The sequence below is a fragment of the Watersipora subatra genome, chromosome 10 (genome assembly GCF_963576615.1).
Source record: "Watersipora subatra chromosome 10, tzWatSuba1.1, whole genome shotgun sequence".
Lineage (NCBI taxonomy): Eukaryota > Metazoa > Bryozoa > Gymnolaemata > Cheilostomatida > Watersiporidae > Watersipora > Watersipora subatra.
In genome coordinates, this window is record NC_088717.1 from 10,212,207 (window position 1) to 10,230,834 (window position 18,628).

Genomic DNA, 18,628 nt, shown 5'->3' on the forward strand with positions numbered 1-18,628 from the left:
GGAGTTGAGTTGAATGCTTGAAGTATATTTGTGAAAATATTTCGATGAATAAGGTTGCATAAAATTGTAAACAAAAACCATCTACCACAACTACGTCACATTTGAGCCGCTTTGGAAAGAGAATCCAAACTACGGCGGTCTCGTGTGGCTACAATTAACTGTTCATTTTCTAGCTTTTAAGAGCTTGTAATCACATTCCCACATATTTTGCACCTACAAAACAACAGAGTAAGACATGGTGAATCTTTTGATACCAAATAACTGTAATGTGAATTTTGTTGCAAGTCAACCTTTAAACATACACTTGCATGGGTCTAATTGAAAATGGAAGAAATCCTGAGCAACAACAGACTTGCTGATAGTCCAGCAGTTCGAAAGAAGTCAATTACTGCAGGTAATAGAATGTCAGTTCACTAAGCTGAATGACACGAGTTCAAATCCCGTAAAAAGCAATCTTTTATGAAGCACTCAATTACCACCTATATATCCTCATTGTGAGCCATCTTCCTCAGGAATGAAAGAATGCCTGGGCATCGCCGGCCGTAATGCTAGTCAATAATAAACTCGTACCTACATCGGAACATCTTGAAAAATTAAGCAGTTTGTGACAAGGAGAAACAGGTGGCAGTGATATTGTATTATTGGTCACAGACATTTGCACAGTAAAAATGGATAAATAAAATGAGTAATGTGTCAAACTAGATATAACTTGTATGATTGGCACTATGATACATCTATGAGTAATGTCAAACTAAATATAGCTTTTATGATACATCTATGCTAATCGAAGATATGAGGCATGTTAAGAGCCATGAAATAGGTAGAAGAGCAGGAGTTGCCCACTCTCGGTATACATGACACTGAGCTAAGCTCTACGAACACTAGACGATGCAGAACAAAGGCTGATTAGCAATAAATATGTAAAAAAACAGAAAATACAAACCCTGACTGTGGATATAATGGCTATGCAGAACAGCGAGTGGTCGTGTACAGCAGACGGCAACTAACATTTACGAAAAACTGTAACGATTTGTTTGCATATGAATTTACCGCTGCAACCTGCATAGAAGCTCTAACTGAACGTCATGAAAAATTATAAACTGAAAGCGAAATCTGTGATTCCAGAGTCGTTTTTACCAGTTCCAAACAAATCAAAGTTTGAAAATGACAGCCTTCGAAAGCGCGCAGCTTCATATATACATAGAAACACTTGGGTCAACTCTAAAAATCAATGATAAAATTAACTAACTTTTGTAAAGCTGTATTTGTGTGATGCCTGTACCTAATTGAGCATGTCCTACATAACTAACACGAGTGACACTGACTGAGTTGAAGTAGACACCTCTGACGGATTCAGCAGGTACTTGACACGCTGTTACCATAGCTGACAGATTTAGCGGTTACTTGACACGCCATTACCATAGCTGACACATTCAGCTGGTACTTGACAAGCTGTCGCCATAGCTCGTATCAACACTGGACAAGGAAAATTCAAAAAGATATGAAAAATGCTGGGCACATATGGTGATGAATAGTTTGACCGATCATGACATGCTGTCCGCTCTTGAAAACATACGAGTTCTCCGAGCACTGTGAGTGGCGCTATTTATCACTTCCATCCACCTAAAAAACAACATAATTTGTGACTCTCTCACTACTTATACTAAAGCAAATAAACGGCACCTCAGGTGGTGGCCAAAAGTTTTAGCCAATCAGCTTGAGTAGACAGCTGAAGTAACCACCGCACAAAAGCTTACAAATGAATGGCTTCAGTCATACTACAAGGAAGACACATTATTCAGGAAGACACAAGCTCATTTGATGAGATAACTTCTAAGTAACAATATTCACAATAATTCTCTATAAAATAGTCTATTTGAATGTGTGTGATTCAGAATTTAACTTCAAACAAGTCTAAACTTTACTTCAAGAAGGAGTTCCTAGCGCAAATAGGCAGAACACGTCCTTGTTATATGCAAGTTGGCCATACAGGTTGCTATATATATAGCAGCCTGTATATATGGGTGATATATGAAAATGATGAAGCAAGAGCATATATATATACACAGTGTGTATAGTACATGTATGTTGCTCACCTATCATATGTATATTCACTCTCAGCTCTAAAGACTACCTAGTATATATACAGTATGTATTATAGTACATGTATGTTACTCACCTATCATATGTATATTCACTCTCAACTTTAAAGACTACCTAGTGTATATACAGCGTGTATAGTACATGTATGTTACTCACCTATCATATGTATATTCACTCTCAACTCTAAAGACTACCTAGTATATATACAGTGTGTATAGTACATGTATGTTACTCACCTATCATATGTATATTCACTCTCAGCTCTAAAGAAGTAGATATGATTCTTGAATTGTAACTTGAAGACAAAGTCTTTGTTGATGCCATCAGATGCCGAAGGCTTGCTGACAGAGTAGCCAAGCAGAGGTAAACTAGCCAGTGGACACTCATCCTGTGTATTACAAGGCACCATATTCGAACTACACAGATTATTTATCCGTGTTTTAGCTTGTTTAGTTCAGAACAATCATAATAACACAGTTTACCACGCTGAATGAGTGTGGCAAGGATACTAGTGCAACAGATCAACTACTAGCCACTAACAAACTAGCAATATGCCTTCATGGATCATTAATCAGATAAAATTATAAACTTATACATCACTGATTATCTAAGATTGGGTTTTATTGGTTGGCTGAAGGATCATAAATCTCTCCAATATGCTCTAAAAGCATCTTGCAGAATTAATTTGCTTTTATCAGCTGGTTTTCATCAAGCACCTGGTTTCCTTATAATGAAACTAACATCAAGCATTAAGAGAGTTAGTTAGCATAATTGAAAGTTTTGAGCCAAGACAACAACAACATCTTTAGCCAAACCATACTAACTAACAACCAGAACTTAGTACAGCTGTGACCAGAGCAGAGGCTCTCTTACTTGATATGTTTTGTAGAAGAACAGACAGAAATTGGTGAAGACAACCCAAAGCTTCTGCCAGCCATTGCTGTTTTTGAACTTTCTGAGCAGATAGCCACTGAGTTGGTGTTTGATTGCATTTTGAATGTCCTTTATGCTCACACTTGTATTCCTGTGCCAGCAGACGTGCATCGTGGTGTTTGCCCTGCAGATATACACGCAAAACCTTTCTGTAAAGAACGTAGCAACGCCGGCAAACCCAGCCGCGATATCAAGACTTAAGGACACGGCGCATGACAATGGAACTGAAGGTACACTTGGGAGAGGTGGTCAATTTGAGAGAGCTTCAGTCTTGGGCAAAGCAAGTGCGATCAACACTTGAAATTGATGACAATTTTACAATTGATTAAATTTGACAATGTTAAATTTAAGAATCTAATTTTTACTTTTTTCTCAACCCAAAATTATGAACAATATTGATTTGATTATAAGTAACAACAGGATGTCAGTTATTTGAGAATGCATCTTATTCTTTCATTGTGGTTCCCACTCTTCTGTCACAAAGAAATCAAGCAAAACAGTTACTTTTTAGTTTTAATACCAGCTGACGTTTAAAATTGATAGACTTGCCAAGCTCAAAGCTAATGAATTAGTTTACCAACATAGAACACAAGTGGTTTCACAGATTACAGATAAGCAGGACAATAAATAGCGAACACACTAATAGCCAAACATACAACATTGTGTGTTTAGTAATGCTATTTTGTGTTGCGAATCCCTTTTAGTTCATGATGGCAGGTTATTCCAAAGGTTAACATACATTAATCTGTTGCCAAGCAACCACCACTTATGAGAGAAGAAAGCGTAGAATCGCCTTCAACTACTCTCACACTGCTGGTCTATATAAATATCAGTGTTTGTCCTCTGGATGCCCAGTTATATCAATAGTTTTAGAAACAAACATCTACTTAGCGCTGGATTGGAACTCAGAACCTCCAGTTCTCCAAACAGGAATACTACCCACTACACCGCACATCCAATTGGAAAAACTATTAACTAATTGTGCACATACTTATGCAAGGCTTGCAAAAATCCTAACATAACTGATGAGTAACGCCATGATGCATCGTGACATCAAGCTGACCGCACAGCTCTCTTTATAGTAAAGATTTAGATTAAGTCAATCAAGTTTATTGGGTAACTATTATATTACCCATACAACACTGGGAATTCATCTAGTTAACCCTAAACCTCACTAACTTCAAGCAATCGACTTTTAAACAAATGCCTGTGCTTTGTTAAAACAAGCAAATTGGCTAACAACACATTTATGTAAATGAATGCTAGGTGTGAAAAAAGACACGATTATATACGTAAAAAGCAACACAAAAATCATTTCTAGATTGTTGTGTTTCATATGCTTCTTCCTCGCACGGGCAAGCTGATAGACAGTGCGCATTACTTAAGCTCAAACCGACCAAACTGATAGCATCGTTGAGTGAAATAAACTTACCTGTGCTGCACCTGTGAGCTCTTGTCAGGAGAAGGAGGGGTATCCATGTCATCTGCATCCTGTCCCTGATTGTTGGGAGGGTTAATAGAAGGCAGAGGCATTTCGGCAAGCTCAATCTGATCACTGTTGGCAATGCTGATGGCAAAGTTGAGGTCTTCCAGCCACTTGTCCTTCTCTTCTTGTGAACTGCAAAAGTTAAACACCAAACAAATGATATGGCTTGAGTGACAAGGTGAGTCAGCTGACCTGGGAAAACAGGCGACATGGATTGAATGATATACCAGCCATATGACATGGCTGAACAGGTGACATGACTTGACTGAACCGCGAATCAGGTGACGTGGCAAGACAGGTGACGTGGCAAGACAGGTGACGTGGCAAGACAGGTGACGTGGCAAGACAGGTGACGTGGCAAGACAGATGACGTGGCAAGACGGATGACGTGGCAAGACGGGTGACGTGGCAAGACAGGTGACGAGGCAAGACAGGTGACGTGGCAAGACAGGTGACGTGGCAAGACAAGTGACGTGACAAGACAGGTGACATGGCAAGATGGGTGACATGAATTAAAAGTGAAACAAGTCATAAGACTTAGTTGAACATGTGACATGACTTGACAGAGCCATGAACTGTGTTACATGGCAAAATAGGTGACATTGATTGAAAAAGAAGTGGCTCATATGACATGGTTAACAGGTGACATTACTCAATTGAACCATTAGTCAGGTGCCATGGCTAATACTGTAGATTCCATTAGATGACATAATTGTAAAGATAAATATACACTACACTCCCTGACATATAATCACACTGAGACTAAGCAAAGGCTTGTCAGAGTGGTCACTCTGAAATTTTCAGTATCGACAGTAAAGAAATCCCGCTAATTAAAAAAGCAAACTCACTTGGCAGCTACTATGAGACAGCGTTTAGAACCATATATAGTGAAGCCATTGGCTGCCCCAACATTGGGATCACTCTCCTCTAGAGACATGCCAGAGAGTGGCATGTAGCCATGGACCTTGAACTGGAGTTGAGAGCTCTGAGTACGACTCGTGTAGAGAAGCACATCTGACAGCAAGAGGAACAACCTTTGCTGGTAACCTCTTCGAGAAAGCTTTTGAAGACATCCCTCTCGGATGAAATACTAAAACAGCAATTACATGGAAAGGTAAAACACATTTTGACTGATTTATAATATCATGACAGAAAACAAACATATAAGCATTAAAAATCTATGTAGCATTCCAAGATAAATAGATAAGTAAATATGGATGAGAGAAAGAGAATACTTAAACCAAATTATCCATCAGTGCAAGAACACATCAGCTAATGTCAGACAGTTTTAGTTGAATTTTTGATTGGCCAACAGTCAAAGGCTGACTCAGGTTTAGAAGCACACAAATTTGTGCTAATATTTCGTAGTGGAGAGTTTTAAATAATAATTTTTGACCTGTTTTATTCATGACATCAATTGAAAATATATTGAATGATTATTTTTCACGCTTTTGTTTTTAACCAATGTTTATCATTGCAGTTTAATAATTTGTTCCAACTAAAAACTCATACCTAACAATTTTCAGTACTAAAACTAGAAAAATGAAACATTGATCACTCAGTTGATTAGCCAGGAACGATCAGTTTATCTCCTCGAGTTTTTATAGCCAATAACCAACAGGTAATAAAAACTAAACAGCCAATCATGACAGACAACCAAGAATGGACAGCCAATCATGAGAGATAACCAAGAATGAACAGCCAATCATGAACGACAACCAAGAATGAACAGCCAATCATAATAGAGAATCAAGAATGAGCAGCCAATCCTGATGGATAACCATAAATGGAAAATTTAGTTGATTATAACGGGCAAGGAAATTATATTTCCTTGTTTCTACTAAAAACAGTGATGACATTTAAACAAACAAGGTTACTTAGTATGAATAGCCAATCATAATGGCTAACTGAGAGTGAATAGCATAAGATACATGTAAACAACAATATTACTACTACTACTACTATTACTACTATTACTACTACTACTATTACTACTACTGAACATATGATGTTACATATTTTAGACATTTCTTAAAGGAGACATGAAGATCCTATATTTAATAGTACTACAGATAAGTATATCGACTCTGATTTTAAAACGGGGTTACAAACTTACCCTTCCCTGGTGAACCAACTCTTCCACACCACCAACATCCTGCTGAAGCTCCACCAACTTTTCAGTGTTCTCGAGCTCAGCTATGATGCTACGCAGGGAACCAAGGACCTCTGTGACAACTGATAGGGCCTGCTTGCAGTCCGAGTAATCAGACGCAGTTGAAGAGTAATGGCCGACCAGCTCTGTAAAAGTGCTGAAAGTGTTCAACAACAGAAAAACTATAACATAGATGTACCATTTTCGTACCTGAACAGTTCCGAGAGGCGAATGTGAGATGTACGCCTTTAACAGCACGCAATTTGACTATTTATGTATATTGCCTTTTGTTTCTATGAAATGAACGTATTAAAAACTGCAATATCTAACAATGTTTACCTCGAAACTGCTATATAGGCAATACAACTTTAATATTAGGAGTTATCTTCCCTTTTTATTTAACACAAAGCTCATAACTCCAGCTTTACATATAAAATGCTGTTGAACACAGAGATTTGCGTACTAACCTACTACCTATTGTATACATGGCCAGCCACCATGCACTGGTTAGTACGCAATACAAAACTAAATAAAATAGCCCCAGGTCATATGACTAATTGTAACCCAATCAAATTTGGTATCATTGTGTAGTTCAAAGATTACTCTTTCTGGTTTAAGTTAAAGGTTGACTTGCAACAAAATTCACAATACAGTTATTAATTTTGATATTAAAAGATTCACCATGTCTTACTCTGCTGCGTTGTAGGTGCAAAATATGTGGCAATGTGATTACAAGCTATTAAAAGCTTGAAAACGAACAATTAATCGCAGTCATCAAGAAAACGCCGTAGGTTGGAATCCATTTCCAAAACGGCTCAAATGGGATGTAGTTAGAGACGATGGCTTCTGTTTACACTTTCATGCAACCTCATTCGTCCAAATATTTTCACAAATATACTTTATGCATTCAATAAAACCATTTCTACTGTCTTTACGCGTCTATTTCATCATCATTGTAAAGCTGTCACTTTGAGCACTGATATTTCAAAAACCTACCGTAAAAGGTTGTTCAATTTTTTAACCTTAGCTCGAAAGAGTGCATATCATCTCATCATCTATCATCTATATATATATCTATATATATAAATGTGAAAGTATGTCTGTTCTTCCAGCTATAGCTATTATTAGAATAGCATAGCTGGACAACGCTGTGACACAACCTCATACCTACCGCCATTATTAACTAGCTTACTGGAGTTTTCCATTGGCAATGTGCCAGACAAATAACAAGCAACACTCACTATTTCTCATTGTTTATAAGACAAAACACTTTTCTCATGATACGTAGTTAGAAAGTTAGAATAGCCAATGCTGTTTTATGTTAAATACAAATCGATTTTCTGTCCAAAAAGGTTTTTCTATTACCCGGGCAATGCCGGGTAGAACAGCTAGTTCTCTAATAAACATGACGAGCCTGTTGGTCACCTGTGATAGTCGAAAAATGCTGCAGAAAGTGCTCGCACTATTTGGCAGGAAGTATGGGCCACTTGATCAGATTACGATTAGATGATTAGACCAAGCTGAAGTGAAACTGTCGAGTAGTGAGCATCTATAGTTGATAAGGGCTTATCGATAAAACCCAAAGTGTTTGTCATAAACTAGTGCTACGAAACGTTTTATATCGAGCCTTTTATTTCACATGATAACAGCACGTGTCAAAACAATAACCAAGTGGAGTTGACTACGTCGTCAAAATAATGAAATTCCAAACTACGGCATTTTCGTGATGGCTGCTATTAACTGTTCGTTTTTGAGCTTTTAAGAGCTTGTAATCAGATTTCTACATATTTTGCACCTACAACACGGAGAGTAAGATATGGTGAACCTTTTGATACCAAATAACTATAATGTGAATTTTGTTGCAAGTCAACCTTTAAGGTTTTTTACTCATATGCCAACTATGATAGGACAACTCTACAAACCTATTACCACATATATGTCACACTGGGTAATGTGAGGTTTAATTGAAGAACGAAGAGGTTTGTATATTTGCTTTAGTTTTGAGACCAACAAGCACAAGGATTGGCCTGGCGATGTGTAGTTTTGGTAGAAATGATAATAGAGACACAAAGGGTAACTTACCCTAGCTTAAACTAGCTGAGGTGTAAATCACTTTGGTTTATATTTTTATAGTTTTCCATATTTTTCTATGCTTTATTTTTAATTTTCACCAGCCTTTTTGCATTCACTCATAAACTGCAGTTTCCCAAAACTGAATGCCTTATGTTGCAAACGAGTCACTAGTCCAGAGTGAAATACGTACTGGCTGTAACTTTCTATCATATAGAATACTCGTATGTTGAGGTGATCGTAAAGAGAGGCTCAACTTTACTGCTATTGAAGAATTATGGCTGGAGAAAGGTGAAATAGCGCAAAAAGTTAAAATGAAGATTTATATATGTTATACATGACTTTTGCAAGTTACATGTATATGTTATACTTGACTTGTGCATGTTACATGTATATGTTATACTTGACTTGTGCATGTTACATGTATATATGTTATACTTGACTTGTGCATGTTGCATATAAGTATATATATATAATACATGGCCTATGCATGTTATACATAATTTATATGCGTTATACATGATTTATGTATGTTATATTGTGATATACATATGTGATAGGTGATTTATCTGTGGTATACATGGTTTATATATGTTCTAAGTAATCTATACACTGGTATAACTTTTACCACCAAACGAAAAGGTTACACACAGGAACTATTTATACACAATTAGTACAATGGTAAGAACATTTTACACCATCAACCCTTTTACCAATCTGGCATTGGCTAGCAGCAAATCTAAGAGGAGACAACTTACAACTGATTGGTTCAGACCAACAGGATCAATGCGGTTTGCTTTGCAGTGAGTTGTCAATACCACATGATAGCAGTTGTTATGACGTAGGTAACATCTGCATTAAACATTATGTGCAGAATGGTAAAACTATAAGCTATAATTTCCCATGACTCGCCTCTTCAAGGCAGCTGGTCACACGTGTGTGATTTGAACCTTGCGACAGTCTATTCTTCAAATTGTTAAACCCAACATGGCTGATTATTAAACGATAAAATCAAATAAAGCATGGATCTATGGGGCACTCATTAGAGAGCACAATAAAACATGGATCTATGGGGCACTCATTAGAGAGCACAATAAAACATGGATCTATGGGGCACTCATTAGAGAGCACAATAAAACATGGATCTATGGGGCACTCATTAGAGAGCACAATAAAACATGGATCTATGGGGCGCTCATTAGAGAGCACAATAAAACATAGATAGATCTATGGGGCACTCACTAGAGAGCACAATAAAACATAGATAGATCTATGGTGCACTCACTAGAAAGGACAATAAAGCATGGATCTATGGGGCACTCAATAGAGAGCACAATAAAACATGGATCTATGGGGCATTCATTAGAGAGCACAATAAAACATGGATAGATCTATGGGGCAATCACTAGAGAGCACAATAAAACAGATAGATCTATGGGGCACTCACTAGAAAGGACAATAAAGCATGGATCTATGGGGCACTCAATAGAGAGCACAATAAAACATGGATCTATGGGGCACTCATTAGAGAGCACAATAAAACATGGATAGATCTATGGGGCACTCATTAGAGAGCACAATAAAACATAGATAGATCTATGGGGCACTCACTAGAGAGCACAATAAAACATAGATAGATCTATGGGGCACTCACTAGAAAGGACAATAAAACATGGATAGTTCTATGGGGCACTCATTAGAGAGCACAATAAAACATGGATCTATGGGGCACTCATTAGAGAGCACAATAAAACATGGATAGATCTATGGGGCACTCATTAGAGAGCACAATAAAACATAGATAGATCTATGGGGCACTCATTAGAGAGCACAATAAAACATAGATAGATCTATGGGGCACTCACTAGAAAGGACAATAAAACATGGATAGTTCTATGGGCACTCACTAGAAAGCACAATAAAACATGGATCTATGGGGCACTCATTAGAGAGCACAATAAAACATGGATAGTTCTATGGGGCACTCACTAAAAAGCACAATAAAACATGGATAGATCTATGGGGCACTCACTAGAAAGCACAATAAAACATGGATCTATGGGGCACTCATTAGAGAGCACAATAAAACATGGATAGTTCTATGGGGCACTCACTAAAAAGCACAATAAAACATGGATAGATCTATGGGGCACTCACTAGAAAGCACAATAAAACATAGATAGATCTATGGGGTACTGACTAAAGAGAACAATAAAACATGGATAGATCTAAGGGGTACTCACTAGAAAGGACAATAAAATATGGATACATCTATGGGGTACTCACTAGAGAGGACAATAAAACATGGATAGATTTATGGGGTACTCACTAAAGAGCACAATGAAGCATAAAAATATCTATGAGGTACTCACTAGAGAAGACAATAAAACATAGATTTATGGGGTACTCACTAGAGAGAACAATCTCGTAATAGACAAGCCTATGAGCAGGCTTCAGCACAAGATTGAATACGGGCAGGTAGCACATTTTTTCCGTCTCAAACTCATGAAGTTTTGCACCAAAGTCTATGTTAGTGTCGGAGCACTTGACTAAGTCTGTTAGAATTTCCTCGAGTCCAATGAGATAGTTCTTGTAATACTAAAACAGAGCCAACAGTTTACGCTCTAAATTATACTCTAAATAGATGCTCTAAAAAATCTTCTGACATCACTCCTAAGTGGTGAAACTAGAACCCTGTTAGTTGGCAGCCTCTTGATATAATGTACACATAGAGAAAGCAGGTGAAATGCTACACCTTGCTAATATAACATAAGAAATTATCACTGAAATATTCTTAACCAACATCATAGCTAAAGGCTCTCAATAGCCAGAATGCACAAGTCTATATGCTGGGGTCTACCTGCGCTAGTTTACCGCGCTAGTTTACCTGCACAAGTCTACCTGCGGTTGTCTACTTAGATCAGACTACCTGACTTGGTTTACCTGCGCTAGTCTACCTGCACAAGTCTACTTACAGCAGATTACCTGCATCAATTTACCTGCACAAGTCTACCTGCGATTGTCTACCTACAGCAGACTACCTGAATCGGTTTACCTGCGCTAGTCTACCAACAGCAGACCACCTACTCAAGTCTACCAACAGCAGACCACCTGCTCAAGTCTACCTACAGCAGATTACCTGCACAAGTCTACCTACAGCAGATTACCTGCACAAGTCTACCTGTGATTGTCTACCTACAGCAGACTACCTGAATTCGTTTACCCGCGCTATTTTACCTATAGCAGACTGCCTGCGCAAGGTTAATTGCAGCAGTTAACCGTTAGAAATATACCTATAGGACAGCTAGTTGTTTTTAAAAGCAAACAAGTAATACAATAATTAATCCACAATGGATGTATTTTTCCAATTATGAACTTGAACATTCAGATAATTACGAAAATCCACGTATTCTTGTAATAATCTGAGATGAAAAATATGAATGTATACTTCTGAGATTCTGACAAGAAAGCACAAATTGCTTCATAATAACCCCGTTCTTTCCGACGGCAAGTAGAGGAAGAGGGCCAGTGTCAGATATTCTCCACTAAATACAGTGGACCCCGAGTTAGGTCGACAATTAATGTCCTATGACAGGGGGGGGGGTCCACAGTGGCATGAAACTCGGCTGTGAGTACAACATCAGCAGCTATGATGTAAGATGACTACATATTCACTTACATAATTAACCAAAGACTCAAGCTTACATCTACAAAAAAACTGAGCATGTTCCTTACCTCAATCTGGTTGAAGTGTTCGCACACGAGGTCACCGACCTCTATCGTGAGACAATCCGAGATCTTGCTGTCGCACTGGCTCATCCGATTCTCAAGCTGCTCGAGGAACTCGCAGTGAGCTGTGTATAACGGTTGGAGAGTCTCATAGAGGCGTGAAAGCGTGCTTTGAGCCGCATTGTCCGATGTTACGTACTCGCGAAAGTGAATCATGACAATGGCTAGGTCCTTGTGATAGGTCCGCTCCGTCATGAGCAGTTCCTTTGCTATGAAATACGCCTTGTCCGTCGGCAGCTTCTGCTAAACAAAACATTTTTACGCTGTGATGTTTTTTCAAAAGCGGTTAAGGTGACCAGCTTTGCGTCAATTGGGAGTTGTTCTCTCATGATACAATCAATAACCAATAATTAGATTAGACACACTTGTGCGTGTGATCAATAACGCTGGTGAAAAGCAAACACGAAATCGAGTTGCTACAGTTAGAGAGTTGAATATCTACTTCACTAACAGGAAAATGTAAATGTTCTGGTCAACATATTATTACTGGTTCACTTTGGCTAACTAAAGCTTTTGAACAACTCTTTTTGATATAGCCCAATATTTGCCATAATTACACTTTTTATCGCTAGTATAATTATGGACGGGTTGTCATTCCACTTGATACATTTTTTAAACAATAAGACACTTATAAAATCTCATTATTTAAAAAAATTGGCAAAGCACTTTGTGTTCCACTGCGCTTTGTATGAACAGTGAATGTTCACAATACGCTGAAAAATCTGTCAATGTTTTATTACAATTTTGGTGAGCAGGAAGCCACTACTCTTAATTGTCAAGTTATGATCAGTTTATCATTTACCGAAACCACTTTTCCTTATACACATGGTGCTTCAACACGCAACAATTAAGGACTCTAAAACGGCAAGAGCTTATAACGCTGATTTTAAACTCCGACTATCAAGCGCACAGTACAACGACAGAAACCATTAATGAACAGCCAAGCAACAGCAATCAAACTGGATCAGACGATGATGAAAAGAGTCCACGCCTGCCTGACGCCACCCAACTATTAAACTCTGATAAAGTGGTGGAACTTTATTGAATGGTAGAGGAATGATTGAAAGGGTACTTTTTGGTGTGATATTGAGTTATTTTTAATTTGATGATTTGAAATAAAGTTTAACCTATCCGACTACTTTGTTTTGTTTTATGCGTCTCATAGTTCAATATTATATATGAAACTTATTGTAATTCAGTATGCATTATATATGAAAATATATTCATTCGCTGATACTGCCGAGCTTAATATTTGGCCTGACTTGTAATCTAAAAATGCAATAATTCTCCAGTTATGTACCTCATAATGATGGAGTTTGGGTCTATTACATGCCAGGGTCTATCAATTTGACAAATATAATATTGCTATTACAGTAGCTCTATGGAGTTTGGGTCTATTACGTGCCAGGGTCTATCAATTTGAGTAATATAATATCACTATTACAGTAGCTCTATGGAGTTTGGGTCTATTACGTGCCAGGGTCTATTAATTTGAGTAATATAATATCACTATTACAGTAGCTCTATGGAGTTTGGGTCTATTACATGCCAGGGTCTATTAATTTGAGTAATATAATATCACTATTACAGTAGCTCTATGGAGTTTGGGTCTATTACATGCCAGGGTCTATCAATTTGAGTAATATAATATCACTATTACAGTAGCTCTATGGAGTTTGGGTCTATTACATGCCAGGGTCTATTAATTTGAGAAATATAATATCACTATTACAGTAGCTCTATGGAGTTTGGGTCTATTACATGCCAGGGTCTATCAATTTGAGTAATATAATATCACTATTACAGTAGCTCTATGGAGTTTGGGTCTATTTCGTGCCAGGGTCTATTAATTTGAGTAATATAATATCACTATTACAGTAGCTCTAACATCAGCGAAATTGCGTATTACTTGAATATTTGTTTATGCATATTAAACTTTTTCGAATATCACAAAAACAGAACATTCTAAGAATCATTTTTAACTATGCTAAAACCAAGAAAACTGCCAAATTTTTCATTTTTCCTCTCCATAAACTTATAAAAATTATTGTATTATTATTATTAAAAAGTATTGTATTATTGAGTAATTAAAATGCAGTCATTAGTATTTTAACAATCTATCAAACAAAGAGAAGATCAAGAGAGACAAATCTCCAAGGTGTTTTGGCATAAATGCAAGCAAGGACAAGTTATGACTGTAGAAATATGGTATAATTCTCTTGTCACATCTCCTTTAAAGATGTGGTTGCATCAAAAAATTCGATTTAATGAAATTAAGACCCATAAAAGGCTAAAACATCAGCTACATATTGATGCCATTTTTGTCTTTGTAGACCAACCCTGTCCAGAGATATATGCGTTTGAATGAGGCCCTCTTTTAAAAAGCTCACGTTCCAGCGGGTGCTTCTTTCGTGACGTCACAAGCAATATATCTGAAAAGAAACCATGAGCGATAAATATGAGGTCGCTCCCTTAGCCAATCATCAGCGCGAAATTTTTATATAGGCCGTAATAAATGTTATCACTCGTAAAACGCGTTGTCTGTGATCTCAAATTTAGGGATTTTACTCTATTATTAATTCGCATGGACATCGATATTTACTAAATTATTTAACATCGTTACTTTAATGAATTACTCGATCGACACGTTTTATTGGCGAACAACATACATGTAAATGTAAAATTGCTGTATAGTTACTGCGAAGGTGACTCCGAGTTTTCTTGGCATCAGGTAGTTAAAGTTCTACAGAGAAAGCTCGGAGAATGGAGGTAAATTTATCTTTTACTTTGAGTCTCCTATAGAGTTTCCTGTTGAGTTTACATTCAGATTATATTTCCCTGTTTGAGGCTAAAATGTAATTTCCTGCTCGTGCAAGATACGTATGTACAATAAGTTCTTGACGGCTTCTTTTTAATCTTTAGCATCTAGCTATACAATGGCTTAGATTGATGAATATACTAAAGGTAATATTTTAGTACTCATTAATACATGTACTAATTAATAAAATTGTAACTTTTTGCTATCACTAATCATCGTTTTATATTTTTTATCGGTTCACCTAGCTACATTTGCTTCAAATTTTATGTGGCATCTTTATCTAGTAAATTAGATTTATGATTTGACAGATGTTCACTTTTCACTTGTAGAAAGTGAAGAAAATCGATTGATCAATGCAAATCTTTAATTTCAAGAACCAAAGCTTTGAATCGTTGGCTTGGCGTACTTGTGCCTTTGTTAAATGTTTATTCGTTTTTAGAATTACACTCGCAATCTATTTAACTCCCAATTTGGAAGCTGTCAATAGATACGCTTTAGAATGACATATCTATGAATGACATATATTTATTGCATTTGTTTTACTGATTGCAGAATGCTTATGTCGTCCCACCAGCCGAAGAAGCTTTGTCAGTGTGGAAACTGCCATAAAGGGGAAAGAGAGACTTGAATGTGTGCTGCATAAACCATGATGTTTTGTTTGAGTTTGTTGCAGTAGATGAATTTGTTTTATTGTATCAGCTAAAACTATGTGAGTGGCCACGACTTGATGAATATTTTTAATAAAAGCTTTATGCCGAGATGAAAATATTTTTGCTTGTAAAAATTATATAATAAAATAATATTGTTGAAGATAATGCAAAACATGATTTGCAGAATATTGTAGTGAATTGGATATGGTATATGGATGTCCGCAGAACTGGAGAATGTGAGTTCAAATCCAGTTTGCAGCAGACTTCTCATCCTTAAAACTCTATCCCTATCTATATTCTTTTCAAAGACGCGGCTTGCTTATTTTACTTCGGCAGTATTCGGTAAGAATACTACTAGTAAGAAACTAGTAGACGGTGTAGGCAATGATATACAGCCCCGCCCCAAGGATAGGCGACGGACATGATGTGGGCGGGACTTATGGGAGGCTGTATATCGTTAGTATGGGTAGCTGCGGAACTGTGCTGATAAAAAGACCGCGTTCTCCATAGTTAGCTTGACAGAATTACAGTAGACCGGTAGAATTGGTAGTCGGTACCCAAATGTTTACACAACATTTGGAGAAAGTGAGTAGAACAAATTTTCAATTTTCGTTATTTGAGGCCTTTGGAACATTCATAATAATGCATCTGTAGCTGAATTTAAAATTTTATTCTAGCCAACATGATAAAATACAAAATAAGATATATGCCAATAGAGCCGCGTAAGACTAGACTTTTATCGCAAATAGCCGATGTGAATACGAGAGATAGAGACAGGTTGTATAACGCGTGCCATCATTTTGGGCAAGTCTGGGCACGTTTCTGTGGCCTGAGCGTTTTTACGGCGATCAGATTTTTTCGAATTTAATCTTCAAATATCTTGGCAATGAGATCGCGTAACACAACAAACAACATATCAACTGATAGAGAAAAAAATGCTTTCTTTTAAGATCAACTCAAATTTGACGCAACCACATCTTTAAGTGTGACTACTTTGTGGAGGCTTCTGGGATACCTTAGGTTCTATTAACAAACAAAACCATCATTGCTCAATCAAACTAGTAACGATATGATTGAGATGCGGTACCTTAAAAGGCTTCTTGTTCTCTGGAAGAGTATGGCCTTTGTCGCTTCGGCCATTGAGCAACTCGGTGCTGCCGAGAGAAAACTGATTGTGATTGGAGTTCACTTCAGGAACTGGCTGCTGTCGTTCAATCACCTGTGGCTCAATGTCAGCCGAATGGTTATTGACATGGGGAACTCGTATGTGACCAGTCGTATCATTTTCACTGTGCACTCGCATCATCGCTTGTTGCCCTGGCATCCTGTAGAGAATAATATACTGTCATATTCCACACACTATAAGATAGCGGATAGAGAACGGCGAGAAAGACTTGTTACAGCATGCTACCAACAGCCAGCTTCAGACATGCAAAAAATGCTTGTCAAAGGGTCTTGTTCAGTCTCTCCAAGCCCCGAATCAGAAATAAGGACAGTCACAACTTTTCAGGTCTATGCAAACTCATTGCATTCTCAATAATACATTTGGGAGCTTCAGACTTCTTCTATGCGACAGAGAGTACACATAAAACACGTTTAAAAAAGAACTTTCACAAAATTTGAGTAAATTCTATTTATCAGAGAGTATTGGGTATTTGTCGATCATTTGTGATCGTTTTTGATGTTTGAGGTGATCTGATTGTCAGGATGCTTCAAGATTAAACTTGATAAAACTTGATTCAATTGTCAAAATGCTCAGATCAAGCGAAAAAGCCATTATGACGTCGATAATTGCAAAGAGACTGACAGAATAGAGAGGCGTAATGCTGCAACACGAATGCAATAGTCGACATGAACTATAGCAACTAGTGATGTCATATTGCAACATGAACGCAATAGCCGGCATGAACAATAGCAACTAGTGATGTCATATTGCAACACGAACGCAATAGCCGGCATGAACTATAGCAACTAGTGATGTCATATTGCAACATGAACGCAATAGCCGGCATGAACAATAGCAACTAGTGATGTCATATTGCAACATGAACGCAATAGCCGGCATGAACAATAGCAACTAGTGATGTCATATTGCAACACGAACGCAATAGCCGGCATGAACTATAGCAACTAGTGATGTCATATTGCAACATGAACGCAATAGCCGGCATGAACAATAGCAACTAGTGATGTCATATTGCAACACGAACGCAATAGCCGGCATGAACAATAGCAACTAGTGATGTCATATTGCAACACGAACGCAATAGCCGGCATGAACAATAGCAACTAGTGATGTCATATTGCAACACGAACGCAATAGCCGGCATGAACAATAGCAACTAGTGATGTCATATTGCAACACGAACGCAATAGCCGGCATGAACTATAGCAACTTGTGACGTCATATTGCATCTATTGTTTTTCTGAGAGTTTTAATCGCGATAAATTTTTGTCAATTTTAATCTTAAAACATCCTGACAATCAGATTACCTCAAGCAAAGAAAACAATCTTAAATGGTAGAAAATATCGATAGTTTCTGATAAAATCTACTAAAGCTTTGTGTAAGTCTTCATCTTAAAGGGGTTTGAATATTTGCTAAGGATTAACAGCTAGGTGACAGCGG

At 37.4% G+C, this 18,628-nt stretch overlaps 1 protein-coding gene across 3 annotated transcripts in view; it reads right to left on the reverse strand.

Annotated features, from left to right (window-relative positions):
- Positions 1 to 616: 616 nt before the first annotated feature.
- Positions 617 to 18,628, reverse strand: part of LOC137405646 (FERM, ARHGEF and pleckstrin domain-containing protein 2-like) — a 54,852-nt gene continuing 36,840 nt past the window's right edge. For 2 of the 3 annotated variants that reach the window (XM_068091974.1, XM_068091972.1), the window contains 9 exons: positions 17,089 to 17,326; positions 12,480 to 12,776; positions 11,156 to 11,342; positions 6,639 to 6,820; positions 5,371 to 5,612; positions 4,469 to 4,654; positions 2,977 to 3,160; positions 2,340 to 2,491; positions 617 to 1,623 (listed from right to left, as the gene is read on the reverse strand). In XM_068091974.1, coding sequence (XP_067948075.1) covers positions 1,545 to 1,623; positions 2,340 to 2,491; positions 2,977 to 3,160; positions 4,469 to 4,654; positions 5,371 to 5,612; positions 6,639 to 6,820; positions 11,156 to 11,342; positions 12,480 to 12,776; positions 17,089 to 17,326 — 1,747 coding nt within the window. In that variant the 3' untranslated portion in view covers positions 617 to 1,544. The remainder of the gene's footprint in view (positions 1,624 to 2,339; positions 2,492 to 2,976; positions 3,161 to 4,468; positions 4,655 to 5,370; positions 5,613 to 6,638; positions 6,821 to 11,155; positions 11,343 to 12,479; positions 12,777 to 17,088; positions 17,327 to 18,628) is intronic. The other variant, XM_068091973.1, reaches the window with a different exon arrangement.